At 47.6% G+C, this 25367-nt stretch overlaps 3 protein-coding genes across 11 annotated transcripts; all 3 read right to left on the bottom strand.

Moving 5' to 3' along the window:
• Window positions 1-2938: 2938 nt before the first annotated feature.
• Window positions 2939-6163, bottom strand: LOC143373677 (synaptic vesicular amine transporter). Its single transcript, XM_076821139.1, has 7 exons — window positions 5935-6163; window positions 4916-5122; window positions 4553-4819; window positions 4442-4482; window positions 4204-4350; window positions 3516-3837; window positions 2939-3319 (listed from the first exon to the last, which is right to left on the bottom strand). The coding sequence occupies exons 1-7, from the start codon at window positions 6023-6025 to the stop codon at window positions 3102-3104; spliced, it is 1293 nt and encodes a 430-aa protein (XP_076677254.1). The 5' UTR covers window positions 6026-6163; the 3' UTR covers window positions 2939-3101.
• A 593-nt stretch (window positions 6164-6756) lies between these two features.
• On the bottom strand, window positions 6757-14643 carry Boss (G protein coupled receptor bride of sevenless). Of its 7 annotated transcripts, XM_076821037.1 has the most exons (8): window positions 12781-14643; window positions 12278-12406; window positions 11726-12214; window positions 10676-11188; window positions 9637-10125; window positions 8617-8957; window positions 8293-8526; window positions 6757-7771 (listed from the first exon to the last, which is right to left on the bottom strand). In XM_076821037.1, the coding sequence occupies exons 1-8, from the start codon at window positions 12905-12907 to the stop codon at window positions 7511-7513; spliced, it is 2583 nt and encodes an 860-aa protein (XP_076677152.1). In that variant the 5' UTR covers window positions 12908-14643; the 3' UTR covers window positions 6757-7510. The 7 variants fall into 7 exon arrangements, with proteins under 7 accessions (XP_076677152.1, XP_076677149.1, XP_076677153.1 ...); XM_076821034.1 differs by having other exon boundaries at window positions 11726-12406; XM_076821038.1 differs by having other exon boundaries at window positions 6757-7766; window positions 11726-12406.
• A 1221-nt stretch (window positions 14644-15864) lies between these two features.
• LOC143373632 (lysyl oxidase homolog 3) lies at window positions 15865-24367 on the bottom strand. Of its 3 annotated transcripts, none has more exons than XM_076821042.1 (8): window positions 23827-24367; window positions 22618-22764; window positions 21150-21437; window positions 20707-20913; window positions 19668-19965; window positions 18258-18386; window positions 17991-18114; window positions 15865-16114 (listed from the first exon to the last, which is right to left on the bottom strand). In XM_076821042.1, exons 1-8 carry the CDS (start codon window positions 24017-24019, stop codon window positions 16034-16036), a joined length of 1467 nt encoding a protein of 488 aa, XP_076677157.1. In that variant the 5' UTR covers window positions 24020-24367; the 3' UTR covers window positions 15865-16033. The 3 variants fall into 3 exon arrangements, with proteins under 3 accessions (XP_076677157.1, XP_076677156.1, XP_076677158.1); XM_076821041.1 differs by lacking the exon at window positions 15865-16114 and adding an exon at window positions 16306-16603 and having other exon boundaries at window positions 23827-24366; XM_076821043.1 differs by lacking the exons at window positions 15865-16114; window positions 22618-22764 and adding an exon at window positions 16306-16603.
• Window positions 24368-25367: the final 1000 nt, after the last annotated feature.

The following is a 25367-nucleotide window of genomic DNA, read 5'->3' as shown; positions in this document are numbered from 1 at the left end:
TTTTTAAATCCACCCCCTGAGTTATTTAAGCGTAACAAGGGGCCATTTTTTTATTTCTAACAGCAGATAATAGAGCGTCAAAGTCTTCGAAGCTAGGGGTAGTTTCTGAGAAGCCTCACCACGTGGAGGGTGAATTAGATGGTTGATTTAAGTGCAACAAGGGGCCATTTTTTTATTTCTAACAGCAGATAATAGAGCGTCAAAGTCTTCGAAGCTATGGGTAGTTTCTGAGAAGTCTCCCCATGTGGAGGGTGAATCAGAAGGTTGAAAGCTGATATTCTCAGTCAGTTATTTTATTGTATCAGGATAAATGGTAACAGTTAATGTTACTTTTACAAGGGCACTGGTCGTTGGTGGATGAAATTCCGCCTGTAGGCACGCTTCGCTGCCCTCCGTTTCCTCGAAACGAAATTTCACCGTTCGGGGGGCAGGTTTCAAGGGCCAGACGCGCACCGCCATCGATTTTCTATTTACGGAGCGTAATTCGACCAGCGTCATTACGGGAGTACGGCGACGTTCCCATTATCCCGGCAGAGTAATTCAATATTCTTACGGTTATGGTGGCTGCCGGCCGTTTTCTCCTTCGAAACGATCCGGCCGCGTTTAATCACCAAGATTACGTTTGCACGCGACTGCTTAGTGAGCGCACACGCGCGGCCCCAAGCTCGCCTGGCAAAAGGGAAGCGGTTGGCGAGTGTGAATTATTAAGGGCGCCGACTCGCGATCTCTGTACTTTGCCGCGATGGCCGTCGAGGGACTCGGTCTTTACGCGGAAGATCGAGTTCCCCTGTATCCTCGCCGAGGAGCGCGGGAAACGCGCGCTGTTTGTCTTTCCGCGGAGAGCTTTCCTTAATGCTTCCTCCGGCGTATCGATAACCGGAGTCCTCGACTTTTCATGGCCTCCCGGGGCGCGGGCGCGGCGTTACGGTTTCTGCCGATCGCTGGGCAATTAGTGTAACAGGGGCTGGAATTTATGTGGGGACAAGTGACCATGGGGTACCAACCCTCGTTTAGCCCCTGATTCTCACACTTTACTCCTTGTTTGGCAAATTGTTGGCTGAGCGAAAGTGGATTCTTATTTCCATTTAGGCAGAGAAACTTACAAGCAGTGGCGGACTTAAGGGAGGATTCTCGTCTAACAGCCCCAAAAGTAACTGGGATATAAGATTTTTTTTTGAAAAAACTGTTCGCAAAATTGCATTAAACTCTTTCGGGATATAAGGAGGCATCTTTATACTCACAGAAAATATTTTTTTTATATCGATTCTTCTTATTATTTGTTAATTATGGGGAACCTTGCCCACATCTTCGACGATGTAACAATCATCTGATTGTAGAAAAAAGAGAAGTTTCGTAAAGTCAGATAGTTTACGCTGGGAGTGGTCTACTTTAAAGAAAAAAAATGAAAAATTGAGAGTTATAGCGTTTGAAAGAAAAAATAATTTTTTTCCTTAGATAATTTTTTCATATTATTCTTTACATCGACGTAAAAAGTATTACAAATACAAACTAAAATTAAAATTTTAGGTCTAGTCCCAGCGTAAGTTATTCAACTTTCAGAAAATTGTCTCCTTTTTGCAATCAGATCGCTGTGCTACACTCAGGTGTGCGCCAACGTCATCGAAGAGGTTCGCGTTTAGATAAAATCATATTTTTCTGAAGATAGAGCCCTAAAACAGTCCCCAAAGTTTGGGGGTCGAAAACATATTCTCTGGAATATCTGGAGAACTATTAGGCATAGGACAATTTTTTTTTAGAATTGTGACTTTTTGAAAAAGGAATCCACCTCCCTGCTCGGTTGTTAGAAAATTTCAGAAAATATGTTTTTAAGATTGCAGCACGGTGTTTCCCTTTTCTTTGTCAGCTATCCATAGGTAATTTTTGGAGCGGTCAATTAATCGTTTTCAGAAGTGGTAGAGAAACTTCCTTCACTTTTGTCTTCCTTACCATTTCTAGATTATTAACACGGCCCTAATGGTGCACTCTAAATAAGCCCACTAAGCAATTCTACTAAAGATAGCCGGTTAATCGTCCAGCGTCTACCGTCACGAGAAACTGCAATTAGCGTAGAATATTGATAGCTGAAATACACCAACGAGACTTCGTCCCCCATGAATCATAAATAGACACCGAGCGTCTGGACAAATGCGAAACAATTTCGCCCCGAATTGCAAAAGGTACATCTCCATCAGCGTTAAACGACAAACCGTGCCCATTGTGCCCACTTCCCGCATTCGTTTCGGCCCGGAGCTCGCGAAACGGTCGTTATTAAATGGCAACGCTTTCGCGGTAACGACAGGCCGGCGTAATTACGCCGCTAATTTAGTCGCAGCTAATTTAAGGGGCATAATTAGTCGTTGACTGTGGCGAGCGTCAAGCACACTTTCCGTTTCGTTCTCTCTTTTTTCGTCGCGGCTCAGCGCATGCAATATCGCGTGGCCTCCCCGGGCCGCGTGTAAATTACATTCGCGAGCTTTTCCCTCGAATAAAAACCGGGCGATATTAATTAACTACGAAGCGTCGGCGAACAATCAACGCCCTAATTCATTATCCAGAATGTGACCAACGTGGAGGTAGAGAGCAATCCTGTTACCGTCGATCACTTTTAACGAACGTCTTCCTCTGGCTCCGGAATTTTCAAACTACTTGGCCGACCCGCTCCGGTCGCGAAACTTTCTTGGACGTAGCTAGGCAGCTCCAGGACGTTGCTCGGTAATTCGAGGGGCGGCAATTTACTTCGTTAGAACTTAGCACCGAGTTAGTCTCCATGGTATGGTTAAGTGGGAGTACAACGATGTTGCTAATGCTGTTTCTGGGTGTTCTCGAGGCAGGAATTTGAAATGGGGTATCAGCGGGGGTGGGTAAGGATGCCAGGTAGCCGAGTTCTCGGAAAGAAATCGGACACTGGGTATTTAGTTACCTTACCTTTATTATCTCAACATCGTTACGGTAAATGTACATTTAACTCCTCTCGCAATTAATCTCCTTGCAGTAAAAGGTATTATTAATCTGTTAGGGTTGTTAAGGAATTCTCCGGTGTCTCTGGGATCTGAAGGAAGACAGGTGTATCCTGTAGAGTGTCTTAGTGGAGATTCATTCGATCAAAGATCATCGTCGGAGTCTCTGAACCGTTCGTACTTCGCCACCGGCTTCTGAATGGTCTCGTAATCCCTCTTCTCGTCTTCCTGCGCCAACGGTCTTCTCCTTCCCAGGGTGAGGTATATTAGCAGCGGACAGTAAGCGACGTTCGCCAGGCCGACGATTCGCATTACCCATTGAAACCCAATCGCCTTCACCATCTCACCGCCCAGAATAGGCCCTTCGAGACAAACAGTTCCTTTATTTACCATTCAACGGAGGCACTTCCAAAAGCTTCATTGAAACTCTAGTAATAGGTACTTTTAACTTTGAAAGCGAATACCAGAGGAGTGGCAGAGTGTCTGTTATAATCGGAAGGAAGCCAAGTCTGCGTTGCGTCTCTATTAGATTATCGTTTAACGAAGTAGATTAATTACCAAGGGAATAGGCCAGGCTCACAGCCACTTGTTGAATCGAGTAGACAGGCCCGTAGTCGCCATTTTGGTCCACCAAGCTGGCCAGCAGTGGTACCAGAGCAGCGTCTGCCACCCCGATGCCCAAACCCATCCCAAAGTGTGGCACTATTAATTGAGACATCGTGTCCGCGGATGGAATCAAAATGGCACTCACGCCCACCACGAACATGGCTAAAACAGCCACTTTGCTGCGTCCGTAGCGATAAGCAATCATGCCGAAGCAATTCGTGCCGACTAGGTACCCGACGCTGTCTGGGATGAACACTGTCCCCAGCTGCCACTTCTGTGGGAAATAATATTTTTAGATAATCTGCTTCCGAATGGCAGTGCTCATCGCGAAACCAAATTTTTAAAAAGGCTTCTTGCATGTCTGTTGTTGCTTTAATATAAACGTATATATTTTTCTACGAAAAAATTACCAAATGTTCTTTAAATGTTGCTCTTTTAAGTGCAAGAAGTTCTGCGAAAATATATGCTTCCGCTTTTTCAAAAAAAAAATCACAAACATTCGCCTCTAGGTATATCCCCTTAAGAGCACCTGAATACGGAGCTACATACATCATTAAAAAATGAATTGTCTTTTAATGCGAATGGGGGTCTAATAAATCATTGTCTTCAAGTATTTTATGGTTTACGAGGAAACTTGAACCTTCGGTTTCACGTGGGTCCGTAGCCATATCGGTAGGCAAGGCTCCAAGATGGCCATTGGGGACGTCGAGCACCAAATCGCTCCGAAGATGACGAGAATTTGTGGGTCTGACAATAAGTGTGTCCAGGACGTCTTTTGTTCGCTGGGCTAAAGATAGGGTAACATAGAATATTATAGAGACTTCAAATATTCTAAGGAAACTAAAGAAACAACTTAAGAACTGGAATTCCATGCTCACCTCAACTTTCGCCTGGATGTCCAGCGTGAAGATCTGTAGACCTTGGAAGAAAGGTTTGCACGTGAGAGCACCGAAGTGAAATTCAGAGGTTTTGAATAAAGGAGTGCGTACATATAGCAACGACGATGAAGCAACACACTAGTAAGAAAGGGGCCATTTTCCCTTCGAGGTCGTAGAGCACAGAGCCGATTGGGTACCCCACGAGGACACCTAGAGCGATGCTTCCAAGCACGAAGCCCATGATCCTGGACCGTTTGTCCTCTTCAGGGTACTGGGAGGCCACCAGGGACATCCCGGACACCCCTATGCACGCGGAGGAGATGCCCTGGATGCTCCTTGCGAGGAACAGGACCTCGTAAGTCTGCCCAAACGCGAACACTGCGAAAACCATGAAATTCCACAAGTCAGAGAATTCCATTACCTACAAGAAAAGGGGAGGCAGAAAGAAGGGTTCAAGAAGAAAAGCAAGCTTACTCATCGCCGCCAGAAGAAGACTGAAATTGCCCAGCAACAATGGCCTGGTGTACCCCAGAGTGCCAGTCAGAGTGCCCACCGCAGGATTCAGTATTAATTGCACCAGGGCCTTGGAGCTCAACAATAATCCCACCCGGCCGTTTTCATCGTCCTCTGTCCCCGTCGAGTTTCCATCAATAGTGCAGAGGTAGTCGGGAATGATCGGCACTGAAAAGCGTAAATCCCGAGGCGACCATCACGCACTTCAAAATTAACACTACCTGTTTAATCATAGTCCCCGCTTTTCCCTCAACTCTGCCCAGCCGTAAGGGGTTAGACCACAAAAACACTTTTATCGATAAAAATTTTTCAATGAGACATCTTTGAATAATACATACAATTTTTTTTTCAAATATCAACACATTCCGAAAACTTTAAATGCGTTTTTCTCTAAACCACGTTTTCCGAAACGGTGTACGCTGTAATTTGAGTAAGACTCTATGGATTTTTACACAATTTTGCACAGATGTTCTTAAACGTATTCTCTATCGCCCGACCGACAATTTTTTCGATTGGTTGAAAAATAACAAAATAGCTACACTTCGAAGCAAACAGCTGATTTTCCCGTGTGTAAGAAAATGGACTTAATTTACGCATAAGTCAGGTAAAAATTAAAATATCGAACAAAATTGACCGTTGAACGATAGAGGATACATTTAAGAACATCTGTGCAAAATTGTATAAAAGTCCACAGAGTTTAACCGAAATTACACCGTTTCGGAAAACGTCGAAAAAGTTTTCGGAATGTTTTGATACTTGAAAAAAAAATTGTATATATTATTCAAAGATGTCTCTATCTTCGTTGGAAAATTTTGATCGATAAAAGTGTTTTTGTCACTTAGAAATAAATTCCCAAAGATGCGATATTTCTTGACCTGGCCAAGGGTGGTCTAGCCGTTTAGGACTGCTGCGTCGCTAAAATGGCCACTAATTACCATCGCCGCGAAGGATCGTATGTACAGCGTTTGCCAAGTATTTACCAACAACCGTAAGGAGGACGTTGTCCAGGAAGAGGCTCAGGTAGACCACCGTGACCACGATCGACCGCGAATTCCTCGCATTTTCGAACATCGTTGCCGCCGGAGCTCGCCCCTAATGAGAAGCGCGCGATTACGAAGCCACCAAGGGCGCGCTCTCAATCGAAGCAGAAGATCGTGGGCCGCCTCGTCGCTCCCATCCCGTCGAATTCCTTCGTCGATCCGAATCGATCCCGGGAACAGGGCTGTATATACGTGACTGGAAAGCGAGCCAGCCCCGATCGAGCTTTTATAGCGGTCCAAGCATCGTCCTTGCGCAGAAGCTTTTTCAGAGGACCACCGCACCGACCGAGTCTCACATTCCGCGCTATCCTCCCGGGCCCTTTCACGGGCCGATGAGCTTTTCGATTTATCGCCACGGTGCCCGTGTTATCGCGCAACGCCAGACCCCGTGCTTTCATTAGTTCTCACGGTGGTCTCATGACGCGGAAGCAAAACTGTGTATGGTTTGCCGCGTCGCCCGAGCGGATCCAAGGATCGGGGCTTCGAGGGATCTTCCGGCGGGGTTCCGGAGAAACTCACGCGGCCCGGTTTAGAATTTTCTCGTGGATTCTTGATTCTGGAGGTCCTAGGATTTCCTTTGCTTTGCTTTGGAATTTTCAAGAAGCGAGATTTCAAGGAACGAGATTTCAAGAACCGACAATTTTCGTTGCTTGGTTTTTATTTTGAGTTTGAAAGAATTTTGTGAATTTTGATGGTTTTACTCTTTCGAGGTTTAGGGAGAATAACGCGGATTGGGGGAAATGAGAGATACTCGAGGAAATAGGTTGAGCGCAGATGGTTTTATTACGGAGTAAGTGTTTAATTCACCATGGATTTCCTGGGAGGAAGTCCTACTAGTTTCCGGCCGCGGCTCCGTCATCGATATTCCACCGGGACGTACACCTGTGCCCTGATTGCGGAATTACGATCGGCCATAATGCAATTTCGGAGAGGGAACAGGCGAAATTGGTTCTCCGCTCCGGAGTCCTTTCCTCGTGAAAGGGGATCCTGCCCCCTTGTTGCTTCGTTTTCTACTTTAATTACAGCGATAATGGCGGCTCTAGGTGTATCGGAAATTTCGCGCGACCGAGGAAATCGAATCCGCCGTCGGGAGGGGGGGGGGGGGGTTCCCGTTTGCAGCCTGAAATTCGTTGCATGTTCAAACGCTTTCCGAACTCCAGTTTCCCTGGTTAATAATTCCCTGCCACGGCTACCTGAAAATCTGGCTGAAAATGCTCCGAAACAATCCAACTTCCACGGTTCACCGACTCCGGGGAAACTCCCGCGTTAATGGTGCATGAAAAGCACGGTAACCGGAAATCTAATAGAAAATGAAATACACCGCGTCTGGAAGACTTCCTGCACGCAGCGGCATGCGTTATGGAACGGAAGAAGGGAGAGCGATGTTCCGTGGGGGTTGAGTGATAAGAGGAGTCTGTTGGCGGGTCGATACCTCGAACCAGAGGATTTATTTCATCGGGACGGCAATTCTCTACGCGGCGCGTGACTACAATGTGAACGCTGGCGGGCTGGAGCCTCAGAATCGCGTTATCCTGGTTACGTTGTCCTCTTCGTCCTCCTCGCGGATGGTCGCCTCGGTTTGCGCCAGTCTGGGGCTGGCGGACCTGACCGGGTAGATCTCGTCGTGCTGCCTACGGATCGTACCCCCGTGGCTGTCCTCGGCGTAGACGTCGCTCTCCGCGTAGTCCTTCTTGTCTTTGCCTCTCCTGTTTCGCTGACACTTTGGTCGCGCGTACTGCGAGCTCACGTTGCTCCTCTCCAACGGGCTGGTCCTTGACTGGAAACGTTAATTCCTCAGTTCTTAACGTGACACCCCCGAGGGCGGGTCTTCTCCTGCGAGGACACTTGGAAAATTAATGTTGGAAAATATGTACAGTCACTCAGAAAGAGTACAGCAAGGTAAGCGTGGGCAAATTTTGTTGTTATTGTTTGCTAAATAATGCTCCTCGCCTGGACCACTATTCTGCGAAGTGTCGGATCTCTGCCCTCTCGTTTAAGGATACTATGGGAGTAAAAGCTGTTTTTATTTATTTTTTAATGGGATACTACTTAAGATAATTAAATGAAACGGAGGAGGAAAAATAGCTGTGCTTCGTATATTTTTTTCCCAATTGTAAATCAATTATTACGGGTGAAGAAAATAATGAATTCCTTGGGGGTGGCTTTGGCGAACAACCCTCTGAGTGACGCCCACGGAGAAATGAGGAATGATACTGCATTATCTAACTATACAGAAAAGCAGCTGAATTACCAAAAAAAGCAAGAAGAGCATGTTTGAAAAATGGAAAAAAGTCTCACGTCCGCATCCTCGATGCAGACTTGCGGTACAGTGTAAGAGTTATTCACTTCTCGCATTTCCGTGTGGAAGCCGTAGTTGCTGTACCCGGGATTCCGCCTGGAATCAGAGGTCCTGGAGTGGTCCAGGTACTTTTGATGCGGGCTGGAGCTGCCGTAGTAATTCGGGTAGGAGGATGCCACCTGCAGATTCGGGGTGCTTCCGCCTGGGTGCACGTAGTCGTAGAATGGACGTGCCTACGTGGAACAGTAGTTTAAATGAATATTTCAATCGAAATTAGTGGAATTGTTAAAACCAACAGGCACGATGCTAAGGACCCCACAGACCTGCCTGGTGATCGTATTGATTCTTGGATCGGGCCCCAGATCTGCCGATCCAAATCGTTGACCGAAGTCCTTTCCCCTAGCCATGTGTGTGACCATGAAGTAGGTCCTGGGGATCAACACCCCCACGATAATTAAGTAAGCCGTGGCGATGATGCCGGAAGAAACGACCGTGTCGCGGAACTCTGGCTCCACCAGGATGAAGCAGGTGAGCCAGATAGCCCAGGCGATTAAAAGCCCAATGGAAGTCCCGAAGAAACACTTCCCCTCGCGATAATTGCGCGGCAGTTGGGCGATGAAGAAGCACACCACGAACAGCGTCGCCAGAAGAAATATATCGTACCCTGGAATCATTTTAATCAACCCTTTCTCAATTACCCAGCTAATAGTTATTTCCCTAGGGAAGGGTACTTAAACCCTGGTCACCTATTCTTCTATTATTTTCCTTACAATTGATGAGTTCCTGTAGAAGACATTGAAAGTGCCAAAAATCAAATTTTATAGTATAATATTACCCAGTGGCGCACCCCCCAAAGAAGAAGAAAAAAAGAAATTAATGTAACCACGACTGAAGTGATTCAAGAGCTTTGTAAAAAGAAAAGAAAACTGGATTTTATTCTTTATTTTTTATTCTTTAATCTTAAATTTTGTATTCTTTAATCGTAAATTTTTTAATCTATAATCTTAAATTTTGTATTCTTTCAGCCATTTAATCTTTAAGTAAATTTTCGTAGTCACCTAATGAATTTCATTGAATTTGCATTAAAAATATTTTTCTCTATTCAACTCGGCTCCCCCTCACCAAGATTAAATCCTGAGTGCGCCACTGGTATCAATTGGCACGTGGAACATTTTCCGCGAACTTTCTGCTTTCTAATTATGGTGCACTTACAGTATTTTCTACAAGGAGGCTTCAATTCATATTTTACCCTTACAAGATTTCCTCCATCACCATTTACCATTACTCTCAAGTCCGAAATGACCTGCCGAAGGATGAGTGGCCAAGGAAGCAGTATAAATTACCCAGAAGAGCGATGAAGGTGAGGCTCCTGACGACGACCGCCGAGTCCTCTGTGCTGAGGACGAAGTACATGACGGATATGGCCAGCTGCACGCCGAACATGAAGAACACCATCAGCCCCTGGAGGTAGCCGTTAATGTGGGCGGTGAAGACGCCGCCCTTGGAGAAGACGAGGAAGAACGCTCTGGAGAGCATGACCGAGAAATCGATGCCGAAGGCCAGGCTGGTGACGAGGATCTTCCTCGAGTTGAGGGGCTCGGCGCCCAGGTAGCTGTCGTTCATGCAGAACGGGAGCACGGTCTGCAGGGTGAAAACGTTGGCCAGTATCAGGACGATCGTTAGCGACGGGTTCCCGTCGAGCACGTCCTCGAGGACGAACCGGTAGATAATGAAGACGGCGATCACGCCGCAGGCGAGCGTGCCGCACACCACCACCGTCAGGAAGATTGGCACACAGCTGCCGGGCTTTAATAACCCCGCGTCGAGTGTATCTGTAACGAAGAGGAACGTCAGCTTGCCCCGTTGTTCCGGCGCGCTCGGCCGTTCTATCGGGAAACACTTTGTTTCGCGGGGGTAACGGAGTGCCGGCGGCGGTGCTTGATTTCTTTCGGGGGATAACGAAGGAGGAGCTTCTTGTTCCTGCTGCTTAACGAGGGAGGATATTAGGCTGGCTCGATTCTTTTAGAGGAGGAATGGGAGTCTCGGTGAGCGATCTAGGAGTTGGGGACGTGATCGCGAGGGAGCACATTGAGTAGCTTTCTATTACACAGAGTGTTCTGATAATTACGATCGTGGGAATAATTCCTACTGCTATCGAAGGTGTGAAATTTCTTTATCTCCATTTTAATTATTACCATCATTATTTAATTAACACCACGTGATAAAAAAGTAGCTGGTACTAAGCAAAGAAGCGTGGATATCCTCGAACCATCAAACCCCTATTTATTTTTTCACAAGTTGAATAGCAGCGAAAATAATTATGGTGCTGGTAGTGCAATAATCGAGGGAAGCGGGCCAAGGTGGTGGCGATTTAGCTCAGACCTTTGGTCACACCTCGTCCACCGAACCTCTTCTTGAAGTTGAGGCAGCCGTCGCAGTTCTTGGCGTACTTTTTCAGGCACAGCTTAGGCATCTTGGGCGCCCTCGACTCGGGCGTGACGCGGAATTTGAGGTTCGCTGGCTCCACTCTGTACGCGGCCATATCGACCAGCTCCTGCTGGCTCTTCATCGCCACGATGTAGCTAATCGAGTGCAATTTCGGTAGAATTCGAAGCGCGTTGTACACGTCCGCGTTTCGAACGCCCTGCTGGGTAGGTGAGCTGAAACGTGGCAGCACGCACGAGGTCTCCGTTCCCCGAGGACAGTTCCGTCTCTGCAGGTCCTGGAGGACCTGTGCTAGCTCGAAGATAGCTTTCCCTATTCCCAGAAGGTGGGACGAGCGGATGACGGAGTTGCTGGCCGCTTCGAGGAAGTCGTCCGCCGAGGACGATCTCTGCAAAAGCTCCAGGTCGAAGGGCGATGCCCGGATGACGTAGGAGCCTGGAGGGATGAGGTCTGGAAAATAGAAGGGGTCGCTGAAGTACTTTAATAGACTCAGGTCGAATCGAAGATACCAGAAATACTAACAAAGGATGCGAGCCCCAACTCTAAGGGGGTGATATTGGCCTCTGAAAATCCGGTTATTTCCGATTTTGTCTTATAACTCGCGAACTGTAAGTTACCAAATGATAGTCCTAATTAATAGACGTAACTTTTGCCTGAAAACTTTTTTCCTATCTCTTCCAGTTCGCGAGTTATAACACAAAATCGGAAAACAGCCGGATCTCCAATTTCATCATCTCAGAGTGAATTTAGGAAGAAAAAAATGTTCATAAAATCATCAGAATGCCAAAGTTTCATAATTTTTTGAATTTCCAGGTTGGGGATCTTCCATTGCGAGCTGTGGATGTTACAATGATTTTATTACACGTTTAAAATGGGAATACAGTAATTTTGCGATGGAGAACATTGGAAGCGCGATTAGAAAGCGATTAAGTTCGTATATCGAAGAGGAAGGAGTAGATACTCTAAAACTACGATAGGTATCCCTACCATCCACGTTGGATCCATCGAGCGGCAGGACGATCCACGTTTTCCTAGCTCCTACCAGCTTCTCACCCCTCTCGATCCACAGCCGAATATCATTCCTCCCGCCGATCGCAGCGATCACAGCCTCCGCGTCCTTCTCCTCCAGTTCCACAGCGCTCGCGTAACTCTTCACGCAGATTCCGGCCTCCTTCGTGCTGTCCAGAAAGGAGTTGGCCGCGAAATCGGAGTCCGCCAGGAGCAGATCAATCACCTCGAACCTGGTGGTCAAGTAGTGCACCATCAGGTTTACCAGGGGCCGCGTCAGGTTCTGCTCCCTGTACGAGCTGATCGGCAGGACGCTGTAATTACGAAGCGGCTCCAGGATCGCAGTGTACTCCGATGGCAACAGGATCCCCAGGTCGTAGTGCTCCGTGCAATCCGATTCTACCGCTGCTTGCAGGGCTTGCTTGTACACCGTCATCTCGTCGTGACACGTATCGAAGACTTTCAAACCTGAGGAGATTGGGAGACTCGCGATTATTGGGGCCAAAGGGGCGGATTTCGGGGACCACTCACCCAGAGGGAGTCCTGGTATGAATTCGTACTTATTCAAAGCGTGCACCACGTAGACGGCAGTGGAGATCTCTTGGAGGCCCTTGGTAGAAGTGATATTACAGTACGGCCCGTGATTAATATCCAGGAATACTAAAATCGAAGTACATCAAAGGCTAATATTGCATTTTGCGACTCAAAGCGGAGTTCGAATAATTTTCCAGTAAATTTTTATTCGAGATAAAAGTGTCGAATAATTTTCGAATAAAATAAAATTTTATTCCAATAAAAATAACATTTATTTTATTTTATTTATTCGAATAAAAATAACATTTATTTTATTCTACTTATTCGAGATAAAAATTTATTCAGATAATGCCGAACTCTGCCTCAAAGTCCATTATTTCTTCCTTCTACAAACTCTTGCCAAGAGGGGATGCCCCAGCAGAACTACGTGTATAAGAAAGCTTGAAAGCACTACAACCAAGCACAACTACGCACAGCACGCAGCCAAAGGTTCTTCTTACGCGAGAAAACAGCTTCGCCGGAAACCTCGAGCATGCTGCGGTTCCTCGCGCACATGCTCCGGTCCTCCATGGTCAGCGCCAGCCGAAGAAGGTTGAAGAGGACCACGACCCCAGGCAACGCGATCATCGTGGAGTCGCACGACAAGCAGGGCACGCAGAGACGCTTGGTCCTCGATTAAAAGAGCATGGCATGTGTCACCGTGGCCCGAGCAAGTTCACGAGGGGGGCCAACTTCCCGTCATCGGCCTCTGTTTAATCGATATCCATCCAGGGGGTGGCTAGAGCCCGATTTCCAGCCGTCTCGGGTTCTCACTCGATCCGGGGGACGTCGAACGCCATCGTCGAATTACCCGGAGCACCTTTCTCCTCGCCGCCTTAGCTCGGAACCTTGCTCCCCGCCGGAAGCGGTCTCATGATTCGATTCAGCCGCTCCCCGGGGGCCCCTCGGATCGTCCGGCGAGAGATCGACGCTCGATCGGCACGCAGCGCACTCCTTACTTAGCGCGATGGGTACGCTCCGCGTTACTCCCGATCGGATCCATCAAATCGCGTGATAACCGCCGCTCGGGTGGTAACAATCATCTAAGAACACGCTTAACCGTGCCTTTACGACTATCAGCGCTAGCATTTCACGGTAATCGTTACCAGCGCCTCTGAATCTGCCCCGAATCCTCAGCTTTCCACTTGGCAGCTGCTCTACGCCTCCGCGCGCGTCCAAAGCGAGCCCTTCGGTGCTTCTTCGTCAACCTCGCGAGGTTTCTCTAGCTGGGCACGCTTTCCGATGCACGTGCCGTGGCGATGAATCATTATCGATTCGCTCCCTTATCAGAACCCGGTCGCACTTCGCTAATCGTGGCTCTAACACTCGAGGTCCTTCCCCTGTTACAAGTCTCCTCGTAGTTCCGTCGTAGCTTCTCGGACCGGGCTACACCCTTGCCAACATTCACTCCAGACCCCTCGGCGGGGACTTGGTTCCCAGGTGGAGAGGTTGCGCGCGTGGTTCGAGGGCTGGACTGAGCTGTGCGGTACGTTGACGACGACGCCGAACCGACATGAAACTTTCATGACCGCTGCGAAGGGAGCAGCTGGCGCACTGCACACGACAGTGACCACCGCGGAAGCCATACCTCTGGCCCTCTCCCTTTTTAAACGTATTACACACGTTCCCAGTCACGTTCGGCTCTGCAGCCATTTAATTGCGTCGCACGCGATCTAATTGACAGCTCGGGGTCTCTCCTTCGCGGGGGCCGGAGGATCGCCCGGCAGAATCCGGGGGACCCGCCGGCGATCATCGAAGCTGACAGAGTTGCCCTCCCGCCGCGTGACCCAGATCCGGGGATCCACCGTGACGTCGAGATCGATGGACTCGGTGAATCATGCTCCAGGCGCGACCTTCGCACCGTCGCTTTTCGGTTTCAATCGTCCCCGCCGTTAGCGGGTAATCGTTTCTGGCAGTTGGACTCGGAGTGCTTTCGGGGAATTAAAACCCTCCCAAGGACGCTTTCCTTCGTTTTATCCCGGGGGGATTGGGGTGGGAGAGGGATGTTTGTTCCTTTGGGAGGATGATTTGCGAGCTTGGGGGAGATCGATGGGGACTGTGACTTCGGGTGACGAGGATCGGGGAAAGGCGCACAGTAGCGGTTAAAAGATAGCTTAAATAGGGTCGGGCACCTAATTTGGTAACTTCAGATTACTCGTAGATTACTTCCTGGTTGACCTTCGTATCTCGATGAAAGTGTAAGGCAGAAAGAAACGAATTAATACCTTATGTGTCCCCTTTGATATCATGCAACTTTTGTTTGCAATATTTTCTCGTAGAGAATTGAAAATGTTTCTTAGATTGAGGAGTTGGTAGAGAATTAAGGGATTTTCTTACGGGTGTTATTAAAAAAGAAATCAAAATACTTATTACACATGATTTATTAGTCCATAAAGTGCGCGAAAAATGTATTTTTGCAATAATTTGTTTAAATTAGCTGTGCAGATGTGAAACAACGTGAGTTCTACTTTCTTCTCGCCACCGTTATATTATACTTGTCTAAAATAGATGTTCGTTGGTCTATGGATGACTTCGAGTGGAATTTTTGTGGCACAGCTGCTAGGAAAATTGGGAGAATGTCTGAACTTCGTCGAGAAAGTTGGTGTTTCGTTATACGTAGGAGGAACTTGTTAAACTTGGATGAAACTCGAGGAAAGGTAATTTAATATCGAGTTTAGGGTGAGATACTTTAGTGGCTTTGTAGTTCGTCTAGTCGCGCGGAGAACTTTTGCGAAAGATTCTAATTCCTCAGAGTTTTTAGAGGAACGTGGGGTATAATTGACAGCCAAGGTTCCTCTTTCAGTGCGAGGAGAAAAAGTAGGTGACAGAGTCTCCCGCTCCTAATTATCAGATTATGAGCACTCATAATCGAAGGTGACGGGGCACAAGGCTCCTCCTAATCTAAAAAAAGAGCGACCCACTTTACAATCTCGAATCTCCGCTTCGCAGGTCATTCTATGTGATAAATAGGAAAGATTGGTATATAAACAACGTGGCAACGATATAAAATTAGCAATAGAATACTCTCCTCCCTCGAGATATTTACAAATACTATTACTTTCTTCAGAGAAAGTGCATTAAAAAAATTTTCATGTCCAGCCGCTATTTTTCATCCCCGCTGAAAGCACTTCTGCTCGTGCTTCGGGCCACCATTAAACTATTTCAGGCTGTCACGTGCAGGGTGTTACAAAAGTGCAATTCAAAAAATGGTATAAAACTTCCCCGTACCAAAAGAAATCAAATACCTACCCCACAGTTGTGCAACCTGACTCCCCAAGCTCCAGTCTATTTAAATTTCAACAGGACACATTAGAAATCAAATTCCTAAGCTCGAATCACACCACAACCAAATCCCATATTGCCAAAACAATAAAAATCCTCAACTCCTAGATTCCATTAGCGATAAAAAAAATTCCAGGCGTTCTAACTTCCCCACAATTTCCTCTAAACACTAGAACCTCGACCAGACTAGATATCCCTGCATCTGGAGACACCCAGTATCGACTAGACTGCCACGAGCGACGTCGAACCTCGGGCTAGAGCGTGAGGATGGGGGCTCCCTGAATTGTTCATTTATTAGCGTAGTTGCAGTTTAAAATCTAGAACAAACTATGAGGACAGCGCGCGGGGGTGTGGACGTCTACGAATTCGGCTCCTAGACTCCAAAACTTGAGGCTCGGTGCGCGGCGAGCATCACCGGCGAGGAGGTAGTTCCTAGACTTCTATCTGCCCGACAGGTTGCGCGACTAAGGCGTCGATCCGCGGCGCTTTCCACAGCGATCTACGTCTACTTATCTACAGAGCATATTTAGATAAAAAAAAGGCCCTATCAACGTTCAGAGCCGAGTTAATAGCGGAACATTTTCTAGAACAGAACGAAGGTATCTCAAAGCACGGGCAAGAACACCCATCCTCCCTTATCTACGAGGTGTTTGAAAAGTGGTGCGCGATAAATGTAATCGGGGAGGGTCGAAATGAAGAGCAGCTTATCACTTTCGAGCGAGATTTATTGTTTATGACCGTCATACAGGGAATAGGTGGGGGGTTTTAATTAACGACGTCGATAACGACGAGCGTGCATCGTTCGTCTTTTAATTCCTCCTCTTCCTCTCCTCTCGCTCGCGGAATCACGGGCACGGGGCATTATTATAACAGGCCGTGTCAAGGCCGACCCATGACGCAACTGTGCACAGTGGCAAAAGACTCGGTGTAGAGCAGCCGGCAAATCGCCGCGTTATTGTCGAACGACATCTCGCCCACTTTGAACTCCGGATTCACTGCGACCTGGAAAACGCGAACACACCTATGCATCGCCTTCGATTACGTCCCCTGCTATACGGCATCGCGATTTCACCGGCTTCCCCGTCGATTCTATGGACCCCGACGGCCCGTTTCGCGTGCTGCCTGATTCCGTGCGTCGTTATTAGTGTCGTTATTGCGGGATCGATCCGATTACGCGCGCACTCCTCTACGATATTTCCTTACTCTACGCAATCAAACCCAGCGTGAAACGCCGAGAAAATTTAAATGTATATTTGAAACTGTCGCGATGGGTTGGTTTAATTGAGTGAGTACCTTACCCTCGCACGGCGGATGCTGGGTCTATTTTCTTCAGGGGTGGATTGGAGGATTTGGCGCCTCTAGGCTAACAAACGTCTGCCGCTATCTTCGTGAAGTATCACCACATATTTTAATTTAAAAGAGTCGGGATAATTTCAATGTTTTGGCAACTCACATATGAGTTATTGCTAATTTGCTGTTTGAAAAAAGGGATTGTTTTTAAAGTTGTCTCAAGCCTCTCTGTTTCAATCTTTCCCAATTTCTTCCGCTCGAAGTTTGTCACACTCCAAAATTTGCCGCTTCCCTAAATTTGTCGCTCCTCAAAATTTGATGCTCCCTAAAATTTGCCGCTTTCCAAAATTTGTCGCTTCCCAAAATTCGTCGCTCTCCAAAGTTAATCGCTTCCCAAAATTTGATGATCCCCAAAATTTGTCGCTTCCCAAAATTTGATGCTCCCCAAAATTTGTCGCTTCCTAAAATATGATGCTCCCCAAATTTGTCTCTCCCTAAAATTCGTCGCTCTCCAAAGTTAATCGCTTCCCAAATTTTGATGCTCCCCAAAATTTGTCGCTTCCCAAAATATGATGCTCCCCAAATTTGTCTCTCCCTAAAATTCGTCGCTCTCCAAAGTTAATTGCTTCCCAAAATTTGATGCTCCCCAAAATTTGTCGCTTCCTAAAATTTGATGCTCCCCAAAATTTATCGCTTCCCAAACTATGATGCTCCCCAAATTTGCCTCTCCCTAAAATTTTCCGCTTTCCAAAATTTGTCGCTTCCCAAAATTTGATGCTCCCCAAAATATTTCACCCTCTAAAATTTCCCGCCTTAGGCTGCAGCCTACTTATCCTATACCTAAATCCGCCCCTGATTTTCACCCACCCTAAATATTAAGCATCGCTTCTTCAAGAGCATAAGGGTTTTAAGTTATACCAGGAGCAAAGTCTACTGAGTAAAAATTTAAAATGCACCTCGATCCAATGCCCACTTGATCCACCATGCGAGGGTTAAAGAAAATCTCCTCCACCGCTAAAAATGTATCGAACCCCAGCTTTTCCAACCCCTCCACCGCGAGCGTCCATCGTTGCCCCCGGCGGGCGTTGATACACTGTACCTTGAAGGTGTACTGTCCAGGCCGAAGCTCCGATATGTCCACCCACTGGCAATCGATATTGTGCTTGTATATATCGCTGCAGTTCACTGAAATCCCCTGGTCACCGTAATTGGCGCATCGGTACCTGAAATAGTGCGGCGGTTTAATTGGCACGCCAATTATACACGTCGCCGGCCCTGCCCCTCGAAAAATCATTCGAGCCTATTTACAGCCGCGCGGCGTTCAAATGCTGCGGCGATATTCGGTAACGAGGCTAATTGCGTTTACCTCGGCTCCACTCCGGGCAGGCATTGATTGTCCTCCAGGCAGAAAGACGCTTTGTGCCCCTCCGCGAGCCTGGTGCCGTTCCCGTCGAGCACGTCGAACGTGGCGAACACTTCCATCGAGTGGTAATGCCTGTCGTTAACAAGGCGTAATGCGGAATTAATGATCACGGGGGCGTAGACGGAGCCGCTATCGAGTCCTCCGCACAAATCGCCGCGAAAGCGATGATGAAAGGGTTCGATCGCAACGGGCATAGATAAGGGGAGCGCCGAGGGGAATTGGAGGAGCCTCGATGGCATGCTCTCTTTCACTTTGCGTGGGGAAAGCTGCGGGGTACGTCTCTGATCGTCAGGTGGAAAAGGATTTCGAGGGAATTATTTGCTTGGGTAAATCAACCAGTGAATGACCGAATTGTTGAATCTATGGATCCAGTAAATCACCGCATACTTTTAATAAGAATTGTACTTATTAATGTTTGCTTAATACGCATAACTAAAAACACGGGATATTAAAAGTGCAACTACACTCCATTTATAAACATATAATATTTTTTAAATTTATAATTGACATTTCTTTGGTTAATGGTGATTCACTGGTATGCGGTCAATTACTGGTTGGTTTACCCCAGTAAACCTTCAGCTTTCGGAGTGAAATCAGACGATTCGAATGAAATGAAAATGGCGTAGACACGTTTCCCAAGCATTGAGGAATTATTTATTAAAATAGGATTCATCCACTAGCGACGAAGATCCTTGGGAATCCTTAGAAGCTAGGTGATTCCCATTCTGTGGCATGTTAACTAATTCCTGGGGGTGTAAGTTTGGGCACTGCGATGGAAGATTGCGGTAGGATGAGATAAGAAAGAATTCTTTTGCTACGTAGTTGCGAGGGCTCGCCTGCATAGATGGCAACCGGCGGAGCCATTGGCGTCAGATCGCCAGCGAAATTGAAGGCATTAAACGAGCGTCGTTTCCAAGAGCAAACAGCAGTGCACATGGCAGAAATCAGGACCACGGTGCACCAAACGGCTCGGAAACTGGCGACGCAGTCGGGCAGATATTACTTTCCCTCCTCGCCTCTGATACTTTTATAAAACAACTGGCGACGCGCCTGGCGCACAGAGGATAACCCCTGCACCGAAACTCCAGCCAATCTTAGAACCCGCGTCTCCCATTTCCCAGGGAAAGCGAGCAGGCGAGCCTCAGTTTAGCAAACAAAAGTTAGCTGAACTGAGAACTAAGCTCCTAAACTCGGTATTTCTAGCAGCTTCTTTTACCGTTTCCACAATCCGCGCGCTGTAATCCTAAGGAACTACGAATCCTCGAGTTCATTTCATTCGCCTTCGATTCGTCAATCAAGGTTGTCGTAACTTCGACAAGCGATCGATCCTCGTTAGATCGACGGATCACTCACATGTGACACATGTGCCATTCCCAGAGGTGTTTGGGCACAGAGGGTCGGAAGTCCGCGGTGCCAGCGTTCAGGATCCTCGCGGTGAATCGCAGCAGCCTCCTAGTTTCCAGGTGCCAGTTCTCCGACTCCCTTTGCACGTTGTACGCTTGTGACGCCACGCAGTTCTCCTCCATAGCGCATTGGAGCCAGTAGAGCTGCCTGTCCTCCAGGTGAGCGGTGCGCATCAGCTCGAGGTGGTCGAACACTAGATCCGGCATGTCCCGGAGGCACACCACGCTGGCTACGTTCTCCACCATTCCTGCAGATAGTGGCAATTGTACGTTGGTAGTAGTAAAATAGCACAAAGAGTAGGTTGTACTGTTTTAAGCTCCTGGGAGTTTGTTTTCTTCATCAGGGCGTGCTCGAGGGTCCATTGGACGCTGAGACACTCTTCCAAGAGACCATACGCTGGCAGAAAGTGTGATTTGAATACTTTTCACCGCTTTTAATTTAATCCTTCGTTGACACACCTCTTTTTCCGATCAACTTTGACACACCTGGGTGGCCCACACCCAGAACAATTTCCGAACGACTACTATTCTCATCTAAAGAATTCAATCGTTATGGGAAAAGGTCTCTAGAATGTATTCCAATAGTTTTTTGATTGACATTTTATCAGAGTTTTTGCAAAAAAATTGTAGATTACCGTGCGTCGAGAAAACGCGAGGAAAATCTGCAAAACATTGTAACTTTTACAAAGTCGAATATTAGATGCTAAAAATTTATAGAGTTGTTATGCAGATATAATATTTTCAGGAGAAAAATAGTTTGTAAGTCTGCTTTGGAAAGAAGGTACTTATTCTCCATATAGAAGGTACAGAGCGTCAAAATCAGTTTCTGGGTGGCTCACACCCAGAGTGTCAACGAAGGGTTAAAATACCAGATGGAATAAAATTTCTTAGGGTTCTTGGAACATCTCCCCAATCAGTCTACACAGAGTAGGTGTCTGTTTCGTCTCTACAAAACCATTAGCTCCTTGAAAAGTGAGCTGATTCGTTACCCGGACAGTCGACAGTGTTATCATGCAGACACTCCGTGAGACTGCTCTCGTCCCCGTGGCACTGGACCCCGCTGACAGCCATGGGTACCCTGTCTCCGCCGAAGAAGTTGGTCTGGACGGCGTCGGAGGCGTAGCCGAGGCCCAATTGCCTGCAGACCACGGCCGCCTCGAAGAGGGACCAACTATCGCCGCAGACAACACCCCAATCTGAAAACGAAATTACTCTACATTGCCGAAATCCGAAGAAACCACTCTGCCCGTGGTAGCCCCAACGTTAAAACCCCTCCACGGATCTGTTGAAACGGGACACCCAGTACGCGAGGCTCGCCATTCAAGGCGCCGAACAAAGTAACTCGATTAGCCTCTCGCCGTTTCCAGGCGGCGTGATTCCGTTCACCTTCGCCGGGGGACCGCCATCATCATTCCGACGACCCAGTAGCTACCTGAGTCTCCCAACTTGACTTCGACTCTGCCTTCGCTGTGGACACGGCCGCCGGCCAGCCTTATCGCCGCTCCCCGCTGATGGATATCCTTGATTCTCGACTTCTCCGGCTTCCTTTTGGGCTTCCTCTGCGTTATCGCCTCCCTCTCCGCGGCGTCCTGCTCGCGGGCGCAGACCACGCCAGCCGCCTCGCTGCCCCCGCAGTCGGTCGAGCCCCATCCGTCGAACCGGCACTTGGAGAGCTCCTCCTCGCCGCCGTCGCAGTACACGTTGTCCATCCAGTACTTCCCTGCAACGTTTTCACACCCTTGTCTCTTAGCCACCGGTCGCCCTCGCCTGCAACCCCCTGCGCTTCCACGCCCCGGGCGCCTCGTGCGTGGCAGTCCCACTCTCTTTGGAGCTGCCGCCGATTTGAGATGGACCAGTGGGATTCTTGGATGGTCCAAGGAAACGTGGACAAGTCAGAGAGGATTGATTATGGTGATGCAGCGTTTTTTAGAATAATAGAATAGGACGATGGGATGATTTTTGGATTATTTCGGGGAAACAACTGGGGCGACCTACGAGTGGGAAGAAAACCGTGGCTACACTCGCGTTAAGGGTGGATTGAATGCAAAGTAGGGGGAGTCAAGTAGAATCTATGGTAACTTGAAGCAAAATTTCACTCTTAAGTGACGCGAAAAAAGCAGGATTTAAACTTTAAATAGTCGATGTTTTGTTTTAAATTAATATTTCGGAAAATTCTCTCCGTCAACCTGAGAATACATTAATATACTAACTAAATCCTTTTTGTCTTTTGATTTTAAATAATCTGGCTCCGAATGGCAGTGCTCACCGCAAAACGAAATTTTTAAAAATGCTTCTTGGATGTCGGTTGTTACTTTATTATAAACTTAAATATTTTTCTACGAAAAAATTACCAAATGTTCTTTAAATGTTGCTCTTTTAAGCGCAAAAAGTTTTGTAAAAATATACGCTTCGGCTTCGTCAAAAAAAATTCACAAATATTAGGTGTAACCCCTTAAACTACAGAAGCGAGTATAGGCGTCGTCCTTAAATTACGTAAGGCTTTTTGGAGGGGGGGGTCGCGAATTGCTTGCGTGTTCTTAGAAGAGGGAGGGGTTAGGTAGCGTTTTACGTAATATTTTTCACCTAATTTTCAATAAATACAAATTCTATCATTAATTCTTATACTGGGGGAGGGAGGGTGTGAGAAGTCGCCAAAATTATCCTTATATAATTTAAAAACGGCCCCACAGCACACGGACCTTCGTCGACGTGGAATCGCAGAGGGTTAGTCCTCCACTGCGAAGATGCAAGAAGGAGCAGAGTCGATATTTTTATACTTAAGTGGTACGGTCTTTTTTTTTAATTATCCCGAGACGATCGCAGTCGATCTTCCTCCGTCGTGGATTTATCTACGGCGGGGAGGAAGTATCGAGCGGAATGAAGAGGCAATATCATCTCACTTCTGGCCTGGCCGAAGTGTCCGTTCGCTGTCGGTTTAATTGCACCGTCAAAGCCTAATTGCCGGCAAACCACGTTGGCCTCCAAGTAATCCCATTCGTCGTCGCACACGCTGCCCCATTTCCCGTCGTGAAGTATTTCCACGTTTCCTGCGCACCAATCGAATCACGACCTCAGATACAGCTTTCCGCTGGCGAGGGCGGAGTTTATGGACAACCGCCGGAAATTACGGGGCTGACAATGAGTCGCGCTTGTGACTTGGGAATCGAAACAGGTAAACAGCAGAACGGCCGCGAACAAGGAGGTTGCAACTCCTTGGCTGCTTCCCAAGGATGCAAACATTCGTTCGCGTGCATTGTGCAATTCTTCTGCACGGGAGATATTAATTACCGCGATACGTAAGAGTATACGTTAAAATTCGGGAAATCTGAAAAAGAAGTTACCGGTAGTCCAGAGCGGCAAATTTTAGGCGAGAGAAGTTCGAAAGGGTTTAAACACAGAGGCTTGAGACAAGTTCAAAAACAGATCTCTTTTTTAATATTTAAATTAGCAATAACTCGTACGTGAGTTGTCACATTGAATTAATTTTAAAATTGCCTCAACTGTTTTAAATTAAAATGAAAGATACTTATGAAATAAAAATAAAATTAAGACGATATTTCACAGCAAGGGTGGCAGACGCTTGCCAGCCTAGGGGCGCCAGATCTCCAAACCCGCGCGTTGTTCATTCGGACGGCGGGTGGAATACAGAGAACACAGAGGGATGAAATCGAGGAGCGTATGTAGCATATCGAACGGGGGATAATAAAAATTGGCATGCGGACGTCTGGGACGTATTCCATCCCGCTTTATGGTCCAATTTGACGGCGAGACCATCTCGTCAGTCGCGCTTCTCCGGCTGCGTGACGTTCGCCACGCTGACACATGGTCGTTGACATAAATCATCCTCGAGTTGACCCCTTTTTAATCGTCATTGCACAACTTACACGAGGAACGGCAGATAAAACCGCAGCGTTTCACGTAACGCACGTTTTCGCGTCAAGAACTCCTCGCGCCTCATCTACTGCGTTTCAATTTCATCATCGATCTCGGACCCAACGGGAACTTTAAATTCCCTCCAACTTTAACCCCACCTGAATTCTCCAGTTAAAAACTTCCAACCTAGAGGTGGAAATCTGCAGTTTGGAAGTTCCGAGCCCCGTCCCCTTTACCTTCGTGGGCTCCGTTCCCTCCGACCAGCTTCACCGCGCCCTCCTGCTTCTTCAGCTTCCGAAAGTCCTTCTTCAGCTTCTTCACGATCCGCGCCTTCTTCTCGCGAACTTTATCCGAAGTGCCATTATTCGCCACGCAAACGTCGGCCACTAGCATCATCCAGATACCGAGTAGAATTACTTTCCGATTCATCCTCGACCCCTTCCGTTATCTATTTCTATCGCAACATAGCCCGCTTCACAGCCGCGGTGTATTAACAAGCTGTGCCATCAGATTACGCAACGCAGCCTCGGGGAAGACTCTCCCATCCCTCGAGAGACGAATATATGGAACCGCGAGCCAAGAAGAGGATCGCTCTTCAACAAGTGGTCAACGCTCCACGTGCAAGAGGCTCGCGACACTGTTCGCATTAAAATCACCGCGCGTGTATTTCGTTTAAAGTTCCGCGGGCAACTGGGTGCGCGCCACGCCGATCACGCGATGTAATACGTTCGCTCCGATTGCAAGGCGAGCCGTCCCGATCCCGCCACAGTGGAAGCTTAGACGGCGCACATGGTAGATCGCTCTTCATCGGTCCTCCCTTCCTTCTTCATCCCGTGACCCAGAGATCCGTCGCGGATCATCCGATAGCTATGAAACGCGCGCGTGATTTCATTACCACGCTTCCGCGTGTCAATGGTCACATTGTCACGGGGCCGTTTAGTTGGTGGAGCAAGTTACTGCTTCCCTTTTTTTTTGTCTGTTAAAAGTTCCTCCAGCAGATTGTTCCATTTCCATTGGACTTCAAGTGGCCTCTTAGTAAACGGCTGGCTCGAAGACTCTTATTCCCTTTTTTACCCTCCCCGTCGTTGGCCAACGGGTAAAACGAGAGAGGCAATTCGATCCGCAGAAAAGATCTCGCCGCTTAGAAAGCTTCTGCGGCTTTCTCGTTACTTTGCCAGCGCTGTCGATACTCGATACACCGGCTCGTATCGTTCCCCATTGCGCAACCGTCGGATCTGTTCGCTCGCTGTACGAAATCTGCGGACGGATTGATAAAGGAATTTTAAATTAATTACACGGTGCAGGCGGAAGCTCGTCGAGTTTGGTAAACTCGAAGGATGGTCGAGAATGAAAGGAAACTTGATCCGCGGGACTGGACTCTATCGAAGTCGCCTTTATTTCGTCGAATCGGATTCGTAGCGGTGGAAGCTGGATTAGAGTGGGCGGGAATATAGTGGAAGCTCGCCGATTGGAAGAATATCCCCCGAATTAAACGGGAATCGGTTTAGCGCTTGTTGGAATTAAAGTTCCGCTGTATTTCACTGGGAAAACCCCCAGCTGGCAGTATCATCCCGGGCTCGTTAATTGGGATTAATCGAGCAGGAGATGCGATCCAAGTTTAAATCTCGGTGATTTAAAACGGGGTCCCTTTTCTGAATTAATCTTTACCGCGAGCCATCTTTATTAACACCGAAACGCTACGGATACTCGGGAAACACGGTGTTGCGTAATAGACTCCGAGCTCCGTGGATCTCGCGGAGCAACGGGGACGTGAAAT

This window comes from Andrena cerasifolii, chromosome 10 (genome assembly GCF_050908995.1).
Source record: "Andrena cerasifolii isolate SP2316 chromosome 10, iyAndCera1_principal, whole genome shotgun sequence".
In the NCBI taxonomy this organism is placed as follows: domain Eukaryota; kingdom Metazoa; phylum Arthropoda; class Insecta; order Hymenoptera; family Andrenidae; genus Andrena; species Andrena cerasifolii.
The sequence above is the reverse complement of the archived record's forward strand: the minus strand, read 5'-3'. Positions and strand labels throughout refer to the sequence as shown.

What these genes read in the sequence shown, in the direction of transcription:
- LOC143373677 (XM_076821139.1), bottom strand. Translation starts at nt 6,025, where the DNA reads ATGTTCGAAAATGCGAGGAATTCGCGGTCGATCGTGGTCACGGTGGTC. An exon ending in CGTCCTCCTTACGGTTGTTG is followed by an intron (nt 5,123 to 5,934) that starts GTAAATACTTGG and finishes TACGCTTTTCAG; the next exon opens with TGCCGATCATTCCCGACTAC. An exon ending in CTTCATCGTCGTTGCTATAT is followed by an intron (nt 4,483 to 4,552) that starts GTACGCACTCCT and finishes CTTTCTTCCAAG; the next exon opens with GTCTACAGATCTTCACGCTG.
- Boss (XM_076821034.1), bottom strand. Translation starts at nt 12,907, where the DNA reads ATGATCGCGTTGCCTGGGGTCGTGGTCCTCTTCAACCTTCTTCGGCTG. An exon ending in CGGCGAAGCTGTTTTCTCGC is followed by an intron (nt 12,407 to 12,780) that starts GTAAGAAGAACC and finishes CTTCGATTTTAG; the next exon opens with TATTCCTGGATATTAATCAC. An exon ending in CGATGGATCCAACGTGGATG is followed by an intron (nt 11,189 to 11,725) that starts GTAGGGATACCT and finishes TCTATTTTCCAG; the next exon opens with ACCTCATCCCTCCAGGCTCC.
- LOC143373632 (XM_076821041.1), bottom strand. Translation starts at nt 24,019, where the DNA reads ATGAATCGGAAAGTAATTCTACTCGGTATCTGGATGATGCTAGTGGCC. An exon ending in ACACTTCGGCCAGGCCAGAA is followed by an intron (nt 21,438 to 22,617) that starts GTGAGATGATAT and finishes AAAACGTTGCAG; the next exon opens with GGAAGTACTGGATGGACAAC. An exon ending in TAACACTGTCGACTGTCCGG is followed by an intron (nt 19,966 to 20,706) that starts GTAACGAATCAG and finishes CACTATCTGCAG; the next exon opens with GAATGGTGGAGAACGTAGCC.